The sequence below is a fragment of the Drosophila melanogaster genome, chromosome 3R (assembly GCF_000001215.4).
Source record: "Drosophila melanogaster chromosome 3R".
NCBI lineage: Eukaryota > Metazoa > Arthropoda > Insecta > Diptera > Drosophilidae > Drosophila > Drosophila melanogaster.
In genome coordinates this window covers 17,337,707-17,361,289 of record NT_033777.3, presented here as the reverse complement: position 1 = coordinate 17,361,289, position 23,583 = coordinate 17,337,707, and the positions used below count along the sequence as shown (strand labels likewise).

Sequence of the window (23,583 nt, the reverse complement as noted above, 5' to 3'; positions counted from 1 at the left end):
TTGCGCACTTTTTTTTTTTGGATTTTTCGAAAGCCTCTTGACGTTCTTAATGATGAGGCAGCTAGTCGCCCGCCGACTAGGCTGAAATTAAATTATTTTATTGCCGGAAATTCATTAAATCATGCCTTTATGCAATTTCCAGACTACTTTGCTGGCATACCAAAGTGGGGAATCTGTCAATTTATCTGCCTTCTGGGCAGATGGACAGCCTGTCGGCATTTTCGTTGGGAGCCACGCCATATCCCATTCGGAAACGCCATTGATTAGGACGTGCCGTTGTTAACATTTCTATTATGCTTGTTATAACGCCGGGCTTATTGTTTACCCGGCCGCGGAAAATCGATTGAGTTGTGATCTATTTCCAGACACATGCTCAAAGCCCAAAATCCCTAGCAACGCGACGAGACAATGCAAATCTGACACCGCCAGCGGAGTGGAATTTTATTTATGTTTTCACTGGTCGGCTGGAAAACGGAACGGAATCTAAGCCAAGGGCTTAGTCACGGCAAAACCGAAAAACCAAAACAATCATCAAAATAGAATCATAAAAACAGTTAGCAACGATCATAAATTTTGCACAAAGACATAAAAACTGTGCCACGTGGGGTGCTACATAAAAGCACCGCACACCTACCTATACAAGTGTACAAGTGGATATGTTTGGCAGATGTATGGTCTCGACATTTGCTGGCCGAATAATCCCTGCAAATCAGCAGTTTCCCCAGTTTTTGGGACACATACATTTCATCTAATAAATCTCGGAACAATAAAAGAAAAATTTACATTTTTATACGAGTGACGGCGACCAAAAGAAATCGTTAGTCAATTCAATTTAATATGCGATCCAATCGGGCATACCTTGCGTATGCGCAATGTCCATGAAATTGCATTGCTCTAATATGAAATACGTATATAATTTCATCTGTCTGTCCATGGAAAAAAAGTCATTAATCGACTTTAGTCACTTATTTATGAGTACTATTATAGATGGGCATCGCTCTTAAAGTTTGCTTTAAAACAGCGTGTCTAATAAATCATGGAAAAATAGAACTAAATAAAACCTTATCTCTGTGAAAGGCAGTCGTACCACCCACTAATTCGCGTAATTTGCCAAGATACCACTCCCCGCACATTAACTGAATAAAATATAAAAAAATGGCGTTAATTTTTTAGCATGTTGCATGGCTAAAGCAATTTGTCCAGTGGCTCCCTTTTCTTACACACTGTAAAAAAAAGTTCCAAGAAAATATGGTGCGTAAATAACGTGCGTCAGATAAATTTCAGGATTTTGCAAGGTTACTTTTCTGTATTAGACTTATAAAGTGTAAATATTATTCATGCATGAGCCTTATATCAACATTTTTTTTTCCGTGCACCCAAACGACTCCCCGATGATTTGGCCAGCAACTTTTTTAAGTACTTGACATGAAAATTGCGGAACAAAACTCAAGCCAGACCCATCTGTAAAATTAGACGCACGCCAAAGCTCGTTCTCCACTGCATAGAGCCCACGCCGAATTTCCAATTTCGGATACCAAAAACCCAGTACCCCAAAATCCCCCCCCGATGTTTGATGCTGCACTGATGTTTATCATAACCGCCTCTACAACAACCACAATGACAGAGACCACAGCAACAATATGGTTGGCCATTGCCGCACCCGGCCAAATAATTTGCTGGCAGGCGTAGCTAATGACCAACTCGTGTAAGTGCGATGGATGGATGGATGGGTGGATGGATGGATGGATGGACGGTCGGTGGTCGGTGGGTTGGCTGGTTGCTCGGTTGTTGGGCTAGAGGATGAAAAATCAGGACGCAGTAGCCGCCGAAAAAAAAAAACATGCCCCACACAGCTCGGAAACAACAGCAACAATCACAAGTTTTGTTACAAGCAAAATGATGGCATGAATTCATCATGGGAGCGCTGGGAGGAGGGAGCCACCAACTCGGACTCTGCCAGTGCCACTGTCCCCAATCCTTGTTTTCCACTACCCCACTAACAACCCGCCAATGTTTTTGTTTGGGGGAAATTTAAAATGAGTGCACTGAAGAAAAACATCTGAAGAATGTTACCATCCCAACGGAAGTATTTAAACTTAACCAATTTGTAATATCTCTCTTTGAGTTTGCTTCAAACTTCAAGCTTCGGCGATCCTTACTTACCTAGAAAAATAAGCATTTGGCGTCCTAAGGGTGTCCATACCACGAATCTTGATTAAAACCGACTTTGTTGATCTTAGACTGTTGATTTAGTGTCTGTTTCTTTTACATTTTTTTTTTGCCGTGCAAGGACACAAAGTCTTGCTCGCTCTAGGGGGATAAACAGGAAAGGACGAGGAGCGACATCGTTCGCTAATTTTATGCTCTTTTGTGATTTTTGTGCCGGACACACCCTGTGGGCATGTTTAGTGTCCTTTCACTTTCCAAGTAAATGCAAACTTTGCGCGCTTTTGTCATTAGCGTTGATAGCTGTAACGTGAACAGGAAGTCGGGCAGATACCGAGTGGGTGGTTGGGGTTGGCAGGAGATAGCTCCTTGCCGGCTGCCTTTTTGGCCGCTTTTCACGTGTTGTTGGCCCTATTTGTAGACGGCGCTGTTGTTGTCGTCATTTGGTTTGCGGTCCCCAACAGTTTGGTTACTTTTAATGAGCGGGGCGTGGCACATAGCCTGAAACACTGGTGCTAGTGGGCGGTGGGCGGTGGGCGGATGTCAGTGGGCGGTGGGTGCGTGGGAGTAGGTGGGGTGCTCTCATTAAGTTGCGGTCGTACAGTTTTATTTCACTCCTCGCTAATGAAAGTGAATTATTAAATGAAAGCCAAGCAGTTGAATGGCGGCAGTTGATTCTTTCGCCGAGTGTTGAACTTGTGACCCATCTATCTACTAGTCGTTGTCAGTACTTGAAAAAGACCCCACTTCTCTGAATGTTGGTGCCAGCCAGATTTGTTGATCCCACCACTCAAACTACACATGGACTTCAACATCAAAGAAATTCACGATGGAGGCAAATGGGTAACCCACTTGGAAAAATTGAAATTCACTCAAACAAGACTTCGTTGTGGTGATGGCTGCTTATTAAGGTGCCATTGTTTAGACATGTACTTCTCCATATGAAATATGTATGCTAATGTCGGCATTTTTAAGAAGTTCTACGAAAAATAACCAAAGAGCTTAAAAATTGCTATACGAGGGTTGAAATACCTTTGCGTTGTTGCTAAGATAATTTTATTAAGTAGATCTAAATAGGTCGGTAGTGTAGTGTGTAGCGCTTGACAGATGTAATATAAGTATGTTATTTTAAATTCTCTACTTTTTTTTTGGAAAACTTCAAAGAGTTGGCAAATGCAAGCTAAATGAACTATGCTTTAATATTCATTTATTAAAGTTTAATGAAATGGATAAGTGCAAGTGATTTTTTGTTGAGTTTTCTACTAAAAACGGCATACCCTTTTTCACGAAAACCCTAATTACACGGCAAGAAAAACATCGTTGTAGGTTTATTCCTGTATCTCCATATGTTCGTTTTGTTAAATTTGCAATCGTTTTTAATTTATGCCCAGATAAAAGCAACAGCTGGCCCCCAGAGACGCAGACAGAGGCAAATTAAATATGTAATAAATAAATCAGCCTGGAATGTATGAATAATGAATGGGTCATGTCGACTGCCTGTTCTCGAGCTTGCTTTGGTTGGATTTTCTTCATTTTAGTTTGTATTTTCCATGGGTTTTTCTTTCACATTATTTGAATACGGAGTGCAAATATTTAAGCAACCACAGCAGAAAATAGATTACTTCTAGTTATATTCGGTGCAACAATTTATGCAAATGTTTGAGCTTTTGTTCAGATGAATGACGCTTACGCCCTGTAGTCACCCTTCGTGCTTCGATGTTTTGCGGTGGAATTTTCTTTAATTAGTGCAACGAACTGTGTGCAACGGTGGGGTGCAAATAGGTTCTACTGTTCTCATAGTGGTGAAGGTGTAATGCTATTTTGAACATAATTGCAACGACACGCGGGTCTCATTTGAAAGTTTTGGCAGCCTCAACCGCAGCAAAGCAAAAACACACACGCCAAAACAGCGGCTGCCACATCAGCAGGAGGAACTAAGCACACAGCAGCACTGAGCGTAAAATGTACTAACTCTAGTCCAAAATTAAAAAAATAATAATAATTACTATTAGCCGCTAGTATTTGTATTTCTATGAGACGAGTTATTAAGCAGCAAAAAGAATATTTTATATAGCTACTCGCATCGATGCACACCGTTTCTCTGAGTGTAAATTGAATGTGTCTGCCTGTGGGTGTGCACGCCGTGTTTGACGGACACACACACACACCCCAGCGAGCATGTGTCTGCAACAACTTGGTGGCTTGCTTGCGCAAATGTGCAAATATTTCACTTGCAGCGCCTGGAGTTATGCAACACTAATTTGCGAGGCGTTGTTTTTGTAGCTGCCACTAATTAGCGTCTAATGCAGAAGCGGCAGCAATAATAATGTGGCTTCTCTTCGGGGTTCTTTGCTTAAGGATCCCTAAGGATGGCAATAGCCATTTCCATTTGCTGATTCCTGATCAAGACGCTAACGCGCGCAGGGAGGCAATAAAAATCGCATGAAAAACGAGAAGACATCAAAATAAAATCTCGCCAAATGGCCGTGCATAAAACTTGACAATTTGTTGGTCAAAACTTCTCACTCCACGGTCAAGTATTTTGCAAAACAATACGGCATTTAACTGCTTCAATTCGAGTTTGGTTGTAAAACTTTCCCTTTGCCACAGTTTTTTTCTTTCCCTTTCCTTGCCCCATTTTACGTATCTATATAAATTAGGGAGTGTGTATGGGTGTGTGTGTGTTTGCGCGTAACCTTTGAACCAGCGGAACAAAATGGTTGAAAGAAAAAATGCTTGCCAAGTTTATTAAAAGTTGCGGCAAGTTGCAGACTCTCTGGGTTGCCCCTACCCGAAAGGTTAAAAAGAGGGGACACCCCGGGGGTGTAGGGGGTGGCGAAAAGGGGCGTGGCAGGAAGTGAGCGCTGACAGCTAGCAACTGACAAATGCCAACGCTAACTCACTCAACTCCACGCAAAATAAAATAAAAAATTCTGAAAACGGCCAAGAAGAAAGATTTCAAGTTTCTTCCTTCGCACTTTCTTGTGTTTTCTTTTGTTTCTACTTTATTGCTCTTGTTGTTTGTGTTTTCATTTCTCTTTTTTTGGCAACATGTTTGAGCGGTTTTTTATTATTATTATCTTTGACCTGACCTGGGACCTCGCCTCCTTTCAAACATTTTTTTTTTGCCCTAACTTCCTATCCTTTTCCGTGTTTCTCAATTCTTATTTATGCACAAAGTTTTCGGTGCTTTCTTATGCATTTTGCGTGTAACCTTTGCGTATATTTCACAGAGTGCCACTGTGTTTTTAGGTCAATGGGTTGTGCATACATTTTGGAATGAAATACTAATGGGATTTGTACCATTATGTTGCCATAAATGCAATTTGGGGGCATAAAAATCACTGAAAATTATTATTATACGTAATGGAACAAAAATATGGTCAAACATAACTTCGGAGGTTGGGCAGTTCTAAATGATATAAACGTTTCTTTTAAGGTATGTAGTCTATAAAGATCTCGCGATGATTTCTTAAAAGAATGAATTGGTTAAGCCATCCTCCCCCAACTCCTCCATTAGAAACTCCACTACTTGTGGCAACATTTTAAAGTCCCCTGTTCGATCGGTTTGGGATGCGACCACCACTGAAGAGCTACCGACACAGATTCTAATAAACATCAAACATACCCCACGATTGCATGGCAAACAGACCAAAAGTCCGGCAATCTGAACTTTGGACATCAACTGCCGGACTCGCAGTTCAACAAGCTTTGCTCAAGCATCGATAACGTGACTACACTCTACTCCGTCTCACTTTCTCCGTGCATTTCTCCCCGAATTTTCCCCACTATCTCCAGAGATGTTGATGACGACGAGCTGTCCCTGGAAGTCTCTGGCAAAACGGCTCTGATTGAACACAACAATTTTGAAATTGCTAGGCACACACGCACACTAGCACACACTCGCACGCTGAGTGGGCGGAAAATGGGAAAGTACTGGGGGCGTGGTCGTGCGATGGAGCTCTACACGTTCGCATTACGTGCTGGTGACATTAGTGCCGAAAACGAGCAAGTGAAAAATTTAAGCAATCCTGTGTTCTGGCTTCAATCAATTGGCAGAAATTCGCATCTGCTGGCCTACACTGTTAGTAAATGTGGGCATCTTCCAGTACTGACCCTAATATAGCTTAAAAGCTTTAATTATAAATAAATACATTTATACCGTTATACCATTTATACTCATTCTCTATCAACAACAAAAAAATGTTTGATGTAACGCATCTCAAAACTGAATGATTATCTCTCGTCTTGGAATAAAATTCGAATTTTAATACAAAATTATCGATTTTGAGTGGATTTTTTGGCACGGTGCGGCACTCGGGGGATGTTTGGCAGTGTTGTTCCGAGGATGTCTCACATTTCCGGCACATAGCCGTTAAATGATTTATAGCAAAAATCGTGCGGACATGACACACTCAAGTGGCTACCAATTCCTATCCCAGTGCTCCACATCGAGATTGCTCACCCCCAGTTGAGATGGCCTGGCCTATCGATGGATGTTCCGAGCCATGTCGAGTGGCGGGGAGGGTTCTCAAGTAATTTCCATTAAGTAAGTGTTTTGACACTTAAAGCCCGACTGCAGTGGCATTGGCTGCTGTGATTGCATTAGACGACAAGTGGTTGCCCAAGTGTCGAGAGACGAGTTTTGGGCTTTGAGTTCAGAGGTCAGACCGACGAGAGGGCAAGCGTCTTAAAGCCGCTTAAGCGCGTATCTTTCGCCATTTCCTGACCTAGACTTAAAGCCTGCTATTGCATTTATTTATGTTTCTTACACTGAGCATTCGTGTTAAGACTTATAGTTGATGTACTAGCACTAACTGGAGAGGGCTATTTATGGCTCGAATAAGAGGCATTAAACGGCCATAAATATATTTGACTTAATGTATTAACCAGGTTTTTCTGCCTGTGTAGTGGCTGGCTCCTGTTGTTTGCTGTCGGCCTTTTACCTGAGCCTAAAGTTGGACAAACAACAGCTGGCCTAGGCAACTGGCCACCCCATCGCTGGCTTGTCATCATCATCATCATCATCATCATCTGGGTCGTTATATCAATGTATGGCTGCTGTGAACGGTCGATGGGATGGTTAACAAAATCTTCGTTTTGAAAATGCCATTTCCGACAATTTCCCGGAAACCTAGCATCCGCCCACGAAAAGTGGGGCGTTGAAAAGGGCGGGGAGACACTGGCGACTGACGACAACGCTAATGGCGCCATTGTTGTTTATACATATATATAGTCACAAAGTCAGAAGATTGGCGGCCTAACGCTCATTAGGCATCTCCTTGACAAGGACCCAAAATTGGAGCTTAGTTTCTCAGGTTAAATAGTAGAGAAACTGGGGGAGATTTCGTTCCATTTATCATAGAATAATTAATGAATATCAGAAATATAAAAACGTGTTTTCTCTTTGACATATTTCTGTGTATAAAAAACGATACAAAATATTTTTAAATAATTATTATTATTATATTTTATAAGTGGATCGTTTTGCCTCATAAATATGTACCAAGAAAAGATGTTGAACATCCAGGTGTACTCGATTCCCATCCTAAGTTAGTTTCGAATCATGACGTTCCTGGAAAATCAGTTCAATGATCTGCTCAAGTGGGTCCTGGGCTACCCGAATTTGCGATACATTTAAATTGATTTGACTTCCTCCTTGGGATATGTAAATACTCGTCTCGTAATTATTTACATATTCAGTGGGGTTGTGCATCGTGATTAGATTGATTGGGACTCATTTGCATGATACTTCTGGCTGCCGTTCTGCAGGTGGTAAAGGTGGTAAATTTACCAGTCCTCGTTGGCTTTGATTGCTCTGCCGTTGTTCATGAAGTGGCTGGCCTTTCAGTTGGCTTTATGCCTGCTTTTCCGTACTTTCTGCCTTGCTCTCCGCTTCTTTTAAAACACGACCCGACCCCGGGCTTATTGGGTCAAGCGTCCTGGCCACAGAAAATGTGTAGCGAGCGACAACAATTGTTTTACAGCCAACCCCCAGAGTCGGTTTATCAACAGCTCCTTCGGCCTTCAGTGAGAAACAATAGATGTACTGTAAAAAAAACACGCGTTAAGGTTTTTAATCTTGTAGTATGTTGATTTATCTTCACTTGAATTTTTAGTTAAGGGTTATATACCAATTATGACTTTTAGTACTATTCAAATAAATATCTCAACAGCAATGCACAAATAGATTGAATTCTTTTTGATTTTAAGGTATCTAACTATTAAATATACATTATTTTATGGATATGAAAAATATAAATAAATTCTTATTGCACATGATATGTGTTTGGCCTAATTCTTCTCCCAGTGTGCTTGTCTATGTTGGCAACGTTGAGCTTGAGTTTTTCCAGTGGAAAATCAAGTTCATTTCTGTGCAGTCTGCCGTGAGACTGAGCCGAGTTCTTGTGGCCCAGAGTCTCGGACTCGCACTGTGTCAACAGCGGTCACAATAGGTACTCATTTGTAGTGAAATTTTGGTCAACAAGGCGTGACCTTGCCCTGCTTTCCGCCCCCCCCCCCACTCACCCAGCAACACCACCCCCATTTTCCTTTGCTCAGTGTGAGCATGTTAGGGAAAATTGCTTTTATATTACTTGGAGTGGAGCTCGGATGGGTTTTTGCTCGGCTTTCGTTTCCCTTTTGGTCCATGTGTCATTATGTGGTATACACATTGTTGCAGCGCCTGCTGTGTCTTACACTTCCGCAGTGGCAGCTGCAGACACGCCCACTCCCTCAACGCAAGCCCCCCTTGCCCATTCTCACACCCCCTTTTGGGGTGGCGGAAATTTTCTTTAACCTTTGGGGGTCAGTTCTTCTCCCGTCTTCGCACGCAGCTTCCCGGCCGAGTTCTTGTCTTGTCATTGTTTGTTTAATTTTGTATGCCGGATATCCCAGCGTGTTCTTGCCTTTGTCCTGCTGTCACCGAAACGCCAGCAACAATAACAGTACAATAAAGTGTGGGCGTGGCCAAAGGCTGCCTGCCACCACTGCCCACCTCCCAAAAACTCCCAACCACCTCTTCATCGCACTTCCATCAATGTTTATGCCGCTGACAACAAAAGAAATTAAATTGCCAACACTGAAATTCAATTGTATCTTCCTTCCCGAACCTCACTCAAAATTCCTCAAAGCCACCGTTGTCGTGGAAAGCGGAAAAGTACGGGGAATGACGACAACTTGAATGGTTATTGGCCCTGACTTATTGGAACATTGATTTTCCCTTTGTCGACGAGGCCTCAATTGTAGGAAGTAAACATTTTCGGCGCTTTCAATTTATTAAAAGGCGCGCGAGGCAGCCATAAAAAGGTCAATGATTATTATGCCGTCCATGCAAAATGGCAGACAGTATCCAGAAATAGTCAAAGTGCGGTAAAACAACTCAGAATTACACAGAGAAAAATAAGATCAACCTACTGTAGTTAAGCGCATTTATTAGTACATTATCATTATGATTATCATACGGGACTGTAACTTTTGATATAATTCAATGCGGATTATATCCAAATAAAATTCAAATTCATATTCCAATTTGTTTCATTTCGGTTTTTAAGGGGCACTGCAGCAAGGACGACTCGAGTTGATGGAATTCTTTTGGTGCTTCATGGAGATGAAAAGGAAGCTCGGCTAAATAAACTGGCCCTTCCCGATAGTTCAGTTGGCAGCCGCATTAATATGGAAATTTAATTCGCAGTCGGGCATTGTGCTTGGCTCTTCCTGGCCATAAATCAACATTTAACACAACCTGAACATCCGCCGCTGTTTGCTCAATTTTTTAACCATTTTCATTTCCAGTTTCAGCAGCCCGTTTGCCAGTTGGCCAGTTGTTAAGTTTGCATTAAAGCCTGCTTTGTAGCGCTTTAACTGCAATTACGACCATTAAAAGTGTGCATAATTAAAAAATGTTGCGCTCTTTATGACACATTAACATATTTGCATACGGCCATTGTTGCTATAACTCCCGCTTTTCCGCTTTGATCCCTGATGGTTAATTTATTTATTGAAACAAACAGCGAAGGGTTTTGGGCTTAATCGGGATGCAAGAAGGTGCCCACACGCATGGCCAACATGAGCCCATTTGGCCCAAAATGAGGAGTGATGGGTGGAGAATGTGACATTTGCATTCCGCCGGCGATTGTTCCATTGTCCAACTGCCGTCTAATTCGGATTCAAATTCAGATTCGGTTTGGGTTTCGCATACAGCTACAGTTGCATTCGATTACGGCCAGCGTATAATTGTGCAACGCTAATCAAAGCGAAATCGCTCTTGGCCCGCCGGGCGAATCGATTAATGTGCCAAGGATGCATTTCCAGATGCAAATTTAACTGCGGGTCGTATTCTGCATTACATGTTATGGCCATTACCGTAGCCATTACAGCGACCAATAATCGGCGACATTGAAACTCGTCAACGAAAATATGCCTTTGTTCCGATCAAATTATTCAGCATAAGGAGTATCTTTAATTGACACCAAGGTAACGCATAAATTCCAACAGCGAGGCTTTCGGCTGTGACAAAGATACTGCAGAACTGCCGCAAAGATTGAATTCATTCCGTAGCAACCGGAAATTGTGAGGGCTCTACATGGCAGAGGGGCGGAAAAATCGGGGGAACACTGAAAGTAAAAGGAATACAAATATGTACAAGAAATTAAAATGAGCTATATTTTTATAGTTTTTAGATCCCAATTAAATATTTTCTTAGAGGATACTAAATAAAACAAATTACTTTTTTTTTTATTATTATTATATCATTTCCTAGTTCACATTATATTTTGCAGTGCAATGTTTTCCCACTTGGCAGTCGCTATGTGTGAGGGAATTATTATCTTGTACTTGCCCATGTCAAGAAATTTGCATTTTTCGGTGTGACAAAGGGCGGCGCAACGAAGGACGATGACGAGGGGCAGGACGAGGCGGTGGCAGCCGTGCAGACAGGACTCTCTGTGGTGCGATGTCAACGTGTGCTAGCAGTTCCAATAGCTATTCCAAATTGTCTGCCACAATGGACTGACAAGGTGCTAGATTGCATGTGTGGGTCTGTTTTAAATAGAGCAACAATGTGCAGTGGCAATGAGATGATGGCTGCCAGCCAATGTGACACAGATATGAGCTGAAACTTTCCAATGTACTGACAAAAACCACTGAGGGCTTATATGTGGAGTTCTTGTGGCCTTCCCCAGGTACACGCTGCCATTTGATCTCTCTTGCTTTTCAATTAAAAAACGTTTCTTTGAAGTTATTTTGTGGGGTAAATATTTTTGAAGCAGATGAATAGTTGAATTTGATTTCCTTATATAAAATTTGATAAAAAAGGATAAATGTTGTATTGACTAGTTAATCCCAAGCTGCATATTACGCAAGCAATTTGTTAGATTAAACATTAATCGCACCACCCAGTGGACAATTTAGCCGTGTTGAAGTACCTGGCCTTGAGTCCGCCGTAAAACTGGAGTACTCGAACCGTTTATAGAGGCAACATAACCATATAATACACACCCATATGTTCCAGGGGACCGACGCCCCTCAACGCCCCAATATCCTGGCCATCTGCCAATCCGCCCATTTAATTGTGCGGTTTCTCAGCCATTTTTATGTGTTTTAATTTTCATTGGAGCACTAAAAACTTGTCAACGTCGTCAATGTCAGCGTGTTCCCGCTTCTGGGGTAGAAAGTGGAACCAAACGGGGAGCAGGGCCAACAACACGATCTCTAGGAGGCCAATAAACACTTTTATAAAATTCTCAAATCGCACGTGTTGCGTTTGTCAAGGGGTTGCCGTGTATACTAGCATGGAAGTGGAAGTCGCCCCAACATCGGGACGAACAATACAATAAAACTGCTAAGTGCATGGGCATGTTGTTGGGGCATATAGCTCCATATAGCTCTATTCGCTCCCTACTCCACGATATATATGCATTAATCGAGGTGTGCTGCATGCCGCCCATAAAAACCAAGTGGGTGCACTTGAAAAATTATGGCATTTACCTGAGGGAAAATACGTTATGTGCTACTATACCATGTAGTAAGGTTTAGAATTTATTTATTAATAAAAAGTGTGAATATATCACAGTCATTTCTTATAATCTACCATAATATCAACAATGCTATTGATATCCATATCTTAAAGGTAATATATATGACTTGAAATCATGTTGCACCATTTCTCACTGTTTGCTACGATTCAAGTATAGTATTTCTTCGAGTGCACAACAGAATCGGGAATGGAAGTGGCGGCAGCATCGATAAGCTTCCAGAAAAAGAGTGCAGCGCGTGTGCCACATAAAAATGGCATTTTGACATGGCCACCGGGTGGCTGTTGATGCAGGGGGCCGAAGGGGTCGGCTAATGAGCATTATGAATGCTTGCCATGATGTCATTGCACTTGAGTGGATCTAGTTGTGTTTTCCTTTATGTAGGGGCAACCTTCACACCCCCACCCAATGCCAACTCCCCCCGAAGTCTTACAAAGCAGCGAGCAATGAAAGCCGGGAAATTTGTTGGTTGCATGGGGGTGGCGAAAAGTAATTGCAACTTAAATAAACAAAACGCCGGAGCAGCGACCGCAGGGCGGAGGACAAACAGTGGCGGAGTAACAGTAACGGGTTAAGTGGCCGCATCCTCCAGTCGCCCTGAAAGGGTTAAGCTCACATATTTAGTATTGTGCACATGGGGCTGAAGAGCCTGCCACTTGTGCACAGCCTCATTAGCCGGAACAAAAAATCAGGCTCACAAAGAACTCACTTTGTACTCGTTAAATTAAACTCAGCTCTTCGGTTTGTTTGCATTTCGGGTTCTGTTGCACATGATTTGTTATTGTGTATCACTTTTAAGTTGGCTTGGAGAATGCACAGAGAAAAACGTAGTCGTACTATACTCACTCCTATACTCCTATCCCGTAAACCGCCATCAGCAACACACCCCAATTGTGTTTCGTCCTAAAGAAATAACTAAAATAATCAAAGACAATCTCAGCCCGAAAAAATCCCCCGGCTACGACCTTATAACACCGGAAATGATCATCCAGCTGCCACATTCTGCAGTTCGCTACATAACCAAGCTCTTTAATGCCATCACCAAACTTGGTTACTTTCCACAACGATGGAAGATGATGAAGATCATAATGATTCCAAAGCCTGGTAAGAACCACACAGTCGCTTCATCTTACAGACCAATAAGTCTACTCTCATGCATTTCGAAACTATTCGAAAAATGCCTGCTGATCCGACTTAATCAACATCTGATATACCACAATATAATCCCAGCCCACCAATTTGGATTTCGCGAAAGCCACGGAACCATTGAACAGGTGAATCGTATTACAACGGAAATAAGAACTGCATTTGAATATCGCGAATACTGTACAGCAGTATTTTTAGACGTATCCCAAGCATTCGACAAAGTCTGGCTCGACGGCCTAATGTTTAAAATTAAAACATCCCTACCCGAAAGCACACACAAACTTCTAAAGTCTTACCTCTATGACAGAAAGTTTGCAGTGCGGTGCAACACTGCCACTTCCACTGTTCATACAATTGAGGCTGGAGTCCCCCAAGGCAGCGTTCTTGGGCCAACCTTATACCTCATCTATACAGCCGACATCCCTACAAATAGTCGCTTAACGGTATCCACATTTGCCGACGATACAGCTATCCTTAGCCGTTCAAGGTCCCCTATCCAAGCTACAGCACAGTTGGCACTGTACCTCATCGACATTGAGAAGTGGCTCTCTGACTGGCGAATAAAAGTAAACGAGCAAAAATGCAAGCACGTGACGTTTACGCTAAACAGACAAGACTGTCCTCCGCTCTTGTTGAACAGCATACCACTCCCGAAAGCAGACGAGGTAACGTACCTAGGAGTACACCTAGACAGAAGACTCACATGGCGCAGGCACATTGAAGCCAAAAAAACCCAACTTAAACTCAAAGCCAACAACTTACACTGGCTCATCAACTCTGGTTCTCCGCTCAGCCTAGATCACAAGGTCTTGCTCTACAATTCTATATTGAAACCAATCTGGACCTATGGCTCACAGTTATGGGGCAATGCCAGCAACAGCAATATTGACATCATTCAGCGAGCACAATCAAAGATTCTGAGAACCATCACTGGGGCACCGTGGTACGTTGGTAGCTTCACACGCACCCCAACCACCTAGCGCGAGGTCTAATCCAGCTCAGCAGCCGTTCCCGTCTCCGGCGAAAGGACCTACCAACCCAGCGAATAAATTATTAGGGCCGTTTAAACATAGAACAGTTGGAAAAATAATACAACTGTTCAAAAAATACTTGTTATAGTTAAGATTTTTAAACTTATTGTTAGTTCTTATACAAGAAGATTCAATAAATAAAAGCAAAGTAAAATAAAAAAAAAAAAAACTATACTCACATCACTTGAAAAAGTATGTTTCTTCTTATGGTACAAAAATAAAGTAAGTTTAAAATTATATTTTATGACTAGAAAATATAGGAAACATTTCTTAAAGATATAAACCAGCTTGTCTTTTAAATATTGCCTACAAACTGTGATTATTTTAGATATGATTTTATGATTTTTATTTTTATTTATAATTTTGAGTAGCATAAAGCCTTATTTGTTTATATGGAAAGATTCCCCGTGCTGCTTGCTGCTATTGGCAACATGTTGCGGTGGTTCCAGCAACATGCTGCCACCTCCCTTCCAGCGCGCTAATTTTGGAAATGTTAACGCTGCGCTACGTCACACCAGGCCAAGTCTTCATGTCTTCATGTTTTTCGGGGTGTGTTCTTGGGGAGCGTCCTGATAACTCCTCAGTCGTCTGTCAACTTGTCGTAGGCGCGGATTGTCGCTCCCGGGAAAATTTAGATTCGGATGTGCGTTGCGTTGTGTTGCGGTGCGGTTTTCACTGTTTGTTTACATGCCAAATACTTGCGTTTTGGGGGACGACGGCTGCTCCATTTAATTACACAATAACTAAATTTTTGTTTGTTGTTCATTTCGCTTTGCAGAGCACTTCCGGGGAGCTAAACAGCTGGACACAAGGGACGTTTATGAGTGCGTGAAGTGAAGTACTTGGCAGATACCAAATGGGTGCCGTCTGAAATCAAAGAAAAAATAAATCAAGACCAGAGGAAAATCTTCGAAATCAACGAAAAAGGTCGGGGACGTGCAACAATTAACAGGCGGAAATGGAAATGTATAAACAATCAGCGAAATGTGCAAATTCGTGGAGTGCCAATCGAAAGCCAGCTTGAGTGAAAGTGAAAAACTGCGGCGCGGGCAAATTATTAATTATCCGGCTGCTCTTTAGCTCGATTTTCCCAGGGCGCAGTGCAGACATTTTGTTTATGAGCCAATTTGCCAAGCGCAAATAAAACCGAACCGCTGCCAGTTGAGCATTAATAATTTGCATATTCCGTCCCATCCCCATTCAACCCCCCCAAAAAGTGCCAAGAAACAGACAGTGCGGCGTGCGGCGTTGAAGTGTTTATTAAATTGTCTTTGCCACAAATGCAAGACATTTTGCCGACACGCGTCGCAATACTATATTCCCCCTCGAAATGCTGGAGTTGCAACTTTGCGGAGATTTGTCAGCCGGCGACTTGAGCGAAATTCCCAAAATGGGACACCAAAGGGCCACGGATACGGGACATCGCCAGATCCGGAGCCACAGAAAATCCGACTGCCGGACTTTTCCAGCCAGATGCCTCCTGCTGCTACTCGGCGTTCTACTTCTGAGCATGGGTAAGTCTGCCATTTGTTTAGTCTAATTATATTGCCAATGATAATGTTTACCAATCGGGAAACATCAAAGGTGCGGGTTGCAAAGCCATCAAACAAATATAGCTGTAGCTCGCAAAAATGTTTCTATACAAGTTATGCTTAATGTCAGGAACGAAAGAAATCATAATGTAAAATTTGTTCTTTACCTATTACTTTTTGGAAAAAATAGCCCTTATCCTCTAGCTTATCCTCTAGGTTTTCAATAAATCATAAAGCATCTTTGTGCAGCATCCTAACTATTTTCCGAAGCGACAAATTCGAGACCATTAAAACGCACTTTAGGAGTTTCATTTGTTCAATTTAATGAAGTATTTGTCAGGCATCGCCAGTGAGCACCCCTCCCCCATCTGTCATCCCTTTTCAAGTGGTATCTGGGCATCTGGGAGGTTGGGGCACTGTCAACCACACACAAACCTCCAACTCAATTGACTGCTCTACTTATTTTTTGCCAAGTCGGACGCTGCGGCTGCTCAATTAAGTGACTCGAATGTGACTCTATCTCCAAGTATTTCCACCCTTTCCAAATGAAAGTCGGAAATTAAAAGAGTTCGTAAAACACACACTCTAGAATAGATACGCACCATGTAATAAACAAGCAATAGTATCTTAGTATGAAGAAAATATAATGATCGATTCTCAGTCAATATATTGTTCACCTATTGGATTTAAACAAGGCGATGAAACTTAACTTTTTAGAATCCAATATATCAAATACCATACAAAAGTCTAGTAATTTCCGAACTATTCATTCTCGACACACATTTGTCTTGTAACTTTTTCTCAGTGTAGATACAAACAATCGATACTTGAAATGACATTCGAAACAACACTTTGGCATAATAAAATACAAATAAAAGGGACATCGACTGCGATACCCAGCCGCCAATTGATTGACGAAGTGGCAAAGATCCGGCGAGTGGGAAGTGGAGAGTGCCGGGCAATAAAAGGGATTGATAGGCGGTCCTAAGCGGTGGCGAGGTGTCATCCTGGCAGAGGAAAAGGGGTACGATTGGGGAAGGGGTGCCATGGGATCCACTCGTCTCGCTGTCAATGGCAATCAACAGAGGAATCACATCCCGCACACACACTCCACTTTCGAGGAGCGCTAATGCTGATGCCGAATGCTTGTAAAAAGTTTTTAATGACCCCGGCTGCCGTGTCACCATGGCCACAAAACTGAACACTATGGCGCCCGGAATCGAACCGAATCGAGGCGGATCGAATCGAATTGAGTATATACAGGGGTGCTTGGCGAGTGCGGGGGCCATCCGCACTTGCCAAAGCAAATCTGTGTCAGACTGTTGCTCCATTACTCCGCTGCTAATGAACAGCTTAAGCAGCATTTCAATGGGAACATTCCCTCGTTTGCAATCAGTGCAGTCGTTTTGGATGTTTTTCGGCCTTTTCCAGGCGTTTTCAAAAAGAAAATCCAAGGCCACATACGAACATGGTACTCGCCTAAAAATAACTTTTAGTGGCTATTGTTATATTGTGATACATCGAAGAATACAAATAATTTCCCGCTCTAAAATACAAACTTTGGAAACTACTCCATTATTTTAAGGAATGTATAAAACTTGAAATTGGAGCCAGAAATATTACACATCTCTGACTGGAGTGGATTTTTCGGCAGCCGGCGAAAGGGGTGAGAAATCGATTGGAGTTGGGGTAGGAATTGAAGTGCCGAGATCCGTGACTCTTTGGAGTGCATTGTTGTAGGTCTTTTCCAGCCCGAAATCCAGAGCACTCCGATTCACGGCATTGTGAAGATCTGCATCCGCAGCAGCAGAAGGAAAATCTGAGGCATCAGCTCCCTATTAAATGGAGGCAGCGTCGCTAATGGATGGGGTTAATGGGCTGGGGTTGGCGGCAAAGTGGTGTATTAGTAAAAGTGAATTAGAACCAAAAACGGGCTGCTATTGTTCTGATGTACGACGGACTGTAGGCCATAACCATTCGCCCAAAAAGAAGTGTGGATATAAATCAGTGCATAGAAAGCTGTGCGGATTAGTAATAAATTTAATTTGATTTTCCGGGAGATCGGAATCGGGGGTGTGGATGGTTTTCATGGTCCGTCGACTATGTAAACTCGTTTCCATCAATTTATGCTCTACCGAAAGTGCATAATAATCAGGGACATATAAATACCATAAATCCCATGAGCACACTGATGGTAAACCAACGCTGGACATTCGTAATCAATTTCCCCATTTGCTCACTAATAACAAAATGCAATTCAACTATAAATTCAATACTCACTTGAATGCGTCAAATAAAAATACATTTCGGAGGTCGAATTGATGTAGACTATAGAATACCCAATATTTATACCCGACACCTGTTTTAAATTGTTAGTCAGTAAATGAAAACCAAATGTTGAACCATTTAGTAATTGTTTAAGTTAATATAAAGTAACTTGGATTAACTAATTAAATGAGAAATTTGCAGGCCTAAGGCTTTGGTTGATTTATGGGTTTTCAGCCGAATTATTATTCCGACAGTATATGTGGAACTTCAACTGACGTGCAACCTTTTTCCCCAAGAACCTTGCACAGATGCAACGGTTTTATCATTGAAATATTAATTGCAAAATAATATTGACAGGAGGGAAACAAATTACAAATAAAATATGTAAATTTCCTGTGGTTCAGTACTTGCGAAAATGCCAGCGGCATACGAGTGGGCGCTGTTGGGCCAAAATTTTCGGCCACCAAACAAATTATGCTAGTCACGCAAAAATTGCCAAAAGGTAAATCGAATTCGCAAATCAGGCTTAGACCCGCGTCTGTATTTGTTTATTATTAATGCAATTTGTAATTATTTGTTTCGGTGGCGTGACTGCCAGCATGTGAGCCCACAATGCATGTTCGCACACCCATTCCCAACAACGATTTCGTCTGTTTGCCGGCTTGTTTATTTGTTTGCTTGCCACAGCCATAAAACGCAATTATCGCGTACAAAGAACAAAGCTGGGTGCAGGAAAAGTGCACATCTAACTATATACGAGTATATATACTCACGATTCTAACCAGAAGCTAAAATGTAGCCAGCAAAAAAAAAAAAAAGAAACGCAGAGGGAGTATTTGCAAAAGCTGGAAAAGTTGTCGCCAGCATCAGAGAGTTCCGCATTTTCGCATTTGCGTTGCCATAATTAACTTATTTTGTACATTAGCAACAGATTTTGTTTATTAACGCATGTGCGCTTGCTTTCGGTAATGCGATACCATTCACGCACCCCCGGGCTTTAATGTTTTAAGGGCTGGGGCCGCAGGACTACTATACCACGGGGCGTATACTTATCTTTTGGCATTGCAAAGTGAGTTTATTTGTTTTCTGCTGTGGTTCTTTGGGTGGTTGGCTGGTCTGGTCTGGAGGGTCGGTGGCTTGGCATTTTGTGCGGCTGCTGTCGCATAATTTATTTATCATTAGCAAAATTTGGCAAGCATTGGAATGCTTTCTTCACTCTCCCCCCCCAAAGAAAACTTGGCTGTGTCTGTGCGTCTCTGTATTTGGCTAAATAGTTGAAATAATTAGGCTCATTAGAAGTTTTGTAGGTCTCTGGCTACAGAGTGCTGCCTTGATTGACAAGTGCAAATTGGTATTAATGCAGAAGTTCGGGAAACTTCGGAAGCCACAAGCAAAAGGGGGAGCTTTGAACCGAGCTCATGGCGATTATTACGAATTAAATTGGAAAATTCCACGAATAAATGAACCAGTTGAAATGAAAATAAAGGCAAAATTAATGATTGTTCATATATATATAAATATATATATACCCATCTAAATATACATTACTGAATTTAAATCTATTTCTTTAATGTAAACACAATTTATGTACAGAGTTCAGAAAAGGTTGAGGGGAAAATATTAATGCATTCCTCGGCATTGTTGTGATACTAGTCTGAGTCTGCATATTATTGGAAAAAGAAAATTCTAATATTTAAACTCCATCTGGCAATAGTTCACGTTTAATTAAGCAACGTTGCCAAAAAAATATCTGGAACAAATCACGACGACAAAATCGCAACTGGCGCACCCAAAAATACCACACTTTTGTTTCAGTTTTTTCAGTTTATTCTATTTTCACTTTGTTTTCCTAGGTATTTCTGGCAGTGCCACTCCCTCCGAAAAACAAAAACTTGTTGTTCGCAGGGTCCAGGGAAACTGTGTGTGCGAAATGCAACAGCCGCAACAAAAACGACATAAACTTTTAACAATAGCAAAACCAAATAAACAAAACGTAGGGCGAAACAAAGGGAAAACACTAAAAACTGCTGCAGGCTATAAATCTGCAATGGGTTGGAGCAGGGGATCCTTCTGGTGCGGTGGGCATTGGGTGTTGGTGGGTGGTTTTTGGCCAAAAATGCCGCCGGGTCCTTTGCACAGAGCCATTCATTCACACATACAAAGCAAACACTCACACATTACGGAGAACGCGCCTGCTGCGTAAATAACTAATAAGGCTCGGGGATAAATTTCAAGTGCAATTTTGTGAGCATCGTAACCAAATACAACTCGAAACAAAACAAAAACCCACGTCCGCCGGCTGGCGGGAAAACTCGCACACAAAAGTTAAGCGTACTGGTTTGGATGCACTGAACACAAATATTTGTAGAACATTAGGGGCTTAGAGCTCTGAGAAAAGCTCATTAACTGCCTTTCTTCTTAAGTAAAATAATATTTGAAGTGGAATACCGACAGTGCTTTAATTGAAAATAATATTATTTTTGATATTAAGAACGAATGTTTTCCCACAGTGCAGTACATCTGCGTTTTGTGTGCAGCACGTTTCTATGACTTAATTAAAATTATGAATGTTTTTGCCACTGAATCTCTGGCATGACCAAAAACCAGCCAGAAATGGTGGATGGCGGTCGGGGAAACAGGAAACGGGAAAACGGACAGGATGTCCATGGCAAATGCGCTTTTTGCCAGCGAGCCAAAATAAATAGGCAAACAAACAACTAGTAGCATCAATTTATGCATAAATCAGAATGCACAAAAACCATGCCAAATTGTAAACATAAAACGAAATGGATACAGTCCACCCCTTGCATTTGCCACACAACCCATTGACACCACATTTGTGTGACTGCGTCGAGAGATCTAGTTACCAAAAATGAAATTTCCGAATGCCATTGTCGCTTATCGCCTGCCTTACCATTTTGGCCGATTTTCCCACCCTTGATACCTTCTATCCTTTTTCAAAATGAAAATTGCATTTAAAACAGCGTTGAGATTAATTTCCTAATCAAAGAGAGAGTTGTGTCGCACCTTTTGGCGTGGGTAAATTCATTTTACCTTTTATTGCAATGTAGAGTTGGCGTTAAATTGGAATTGCGATTGACAAATATTGACCATCGACTGCTAATTAGCCAGCTTTCCAGTTTTATATTGGTAGATAGCGATAGATTTCAACCCATAATCAAAAGGATTCGTTCGTGAGACGTGACAGGTGATTGCTTTGTTTTCAGGGCATCAGGTTTTTCCATTTCCACCAAAAGAACAGCCAACAAACGACTTGTTGAAAGACCCGACAAACTGTTGGCTCGCAAAATTGATACCAGCAGCAAAATAGAAAAAGCCCAAAAAAGAAAAACAGAAATATGAAAGAAAAAGGCTTTGGAAAAAAAAAGAAGCGAAGTTGTGCGAATTTGGGTTCCCATAAAACAGAAGCACAAAAATGTTGTTCAAAAAATAGTTGGTACACTAACGAATTTTTCGTACTGTTCATATTTCAGTTACAGTTCATTTTTAGAAAGACACAAAATTTGTTTAATTTATTTTTAATTCGAATATAAGTAAGCATAGTGCAATTTTTTTACAAAACTATTTTCTATTTTCTTCCTTTATTATTTTCAAGCCCAAAACCAACTTCGAAAGAAAAATCATGTTTTCAATCCAAATTTCCATATAGGTTGGTGATCATGGACCTATTCCAAATCCTATTTTTTAAATCAAGACTTAGGGTACCAGAATAGTGCTCCGAGGAAAGCGATAGCGAAGTCGATGAATGGCATCCAAGTTTTGTCCCTGCAGCGGACACGGGCCCAGGGGGCAATTGGAATGGAATGGAATGGTCGGGCGGCGGGAGTGGTGGAAATTGTGGCGGGGCTGGCCCGGACCCAGTGGAATGGGAATGGAAATGGGCAGCGGATAGCGCAAACGGTCAAAAGTTCCATTAGTGTCAGGCCATGAATGCTATTTACAAGCAGTTCGCGATGCGGCATGCGAGATAAGCGCTCTGACGCTCCGACTGGGCCAAATGGAAAAACTGAATGAACAAGAAAAGCGCCGGGAAAAAATATACTTGTTGGGGGAAAGGAAAGGAAACCCAGTCGGCGTGCACACACAAAACGCAGTTGGGCAAGGGGGAAAAAGAAGAAAAAAAAATTGCGAAAAACTTGCTGAACTAAAAATCCATTCGGCATCGATGCTGGTGCCGAGATAACAAAATGTTTGCTGCCCAGCCTCAATTGAGTCGTATTCGCAGTCTTCGGCGTTCCGGCGTTGCGTATACGCCAAGTGAGCAGGGCCAGAGAAGCTGAAAACAAACTAAACAAATACGAACCAGCAGATGTGGATCGGTGCACTACAAAAATTATTGTCATGTTCAGCACTACACAAGAACTTGCTAAACAGAAATTTAAAAGGATGAAGACAGTATACTATTCCACTTAATGTATTGATAAGCAGTAATGAGTTGTAATTAAAATCCAAACCTAATCTAGCTATTTGTAGTCCAAAAAATTGGTTATTATTAACTTGTAAATTATTGTTTGTGTATTAAAATCCTAAAGAAAATGTTTGCTTAAGATATTTTTATATTGAACAGTCCTTATTTGTGGGACAGTGTAACTTTCTCTGCTTAAGGAGTAGAGCAAATTAAAATGGGCGTCGACTATTCATCCGAGTAACTTTTGAGCACTGCAATGTCACCCGTTGGAAAATAAAAACACAAACGCCCTCGCATGCATATTTATGTTTTTAGGAGTGAGTGTTTGCCATTTTCACCACTCCCCCCAGCCCGTCTCCAGTTTCGCGCACCAAGCCGTCTGCACAATATTTGCACAGTTATCCTTTTTGTTTTATTTGCTTAGCGCTTCTGTGCGAAGCGGAGAATAACGAAAGACCATCTCGAGACCAAGGAGCGCCAGTGCAAGGATAAACCGGTACGATGGCGGGGTTAAAGGACGCCGTTTCGGCACATCATCATCGCCATCATCATCAGCAGCAGCGCCATCGCCATCATCCACTCGAGCTGGCAACACTCGGATTAATGTTTGTTATTATTTTTTCATTTATCGCATATATATTCCTATTGTTTGCCCTGTCCAATGTCTGTTTGCAGAAAGCAGACAAGAAGTGTTTTTCCTTCGTTTCATATATATTTTTCTTGGCTTGCCTCCTCCCAGGGGGTAGTGCGAGTTAGTCTGGATTTTGTTTTTTATAAACCACTGCCGAGTGGCGGCGAAGTTCCTAAAAAATGTACAATATTGAGTGGTAAAAGGCTGGAGCGCAATGTTATCAATAACGGGCTTGTGCTGTTAATTAAAGCCTATAAAAAATGGTGGATTAAACATTTGATGGTATCGAATTTAATGGCAATCTAAATTAGTTAGTGCCTCTGGCGGAATCAATTGTATTATAATG

The 23,583-nt window shown here is 41.7% G+C and overlaps 1 protein-coding gene across 2 annotated transcripts in view, besides 1 other annotated feature; it reads left to right on the top strand.

Moving 5' to 3' along the window:
• beat-IIa (beaten path IIa) overlaps positions 1-23,583 on the top strand; it is a 46,116-nt gene that overhangs the window by 4,830 nt on the left and 17,703 nt on the right. The window contains exon 2 of one of the 2 annotated variants that reach the window (NM_079660.4): positions 15,156-15,891. In NM_079660.4, coding sequence (NP_524384.3) covers positions 15,708-15,891 — 184 coding nt within the window. In that variant the 5' untranslated portion in view covers positions 15,156-15,707. Of the gene's footprint in view, positions 1-14,956; positions 15,892-23,583 lie in introns of those variants that run through there. The other variant, NM_001300446.1, reaches the window with a different exon arrangement.
• Positions 13,055-14,546: a mobile genetic element.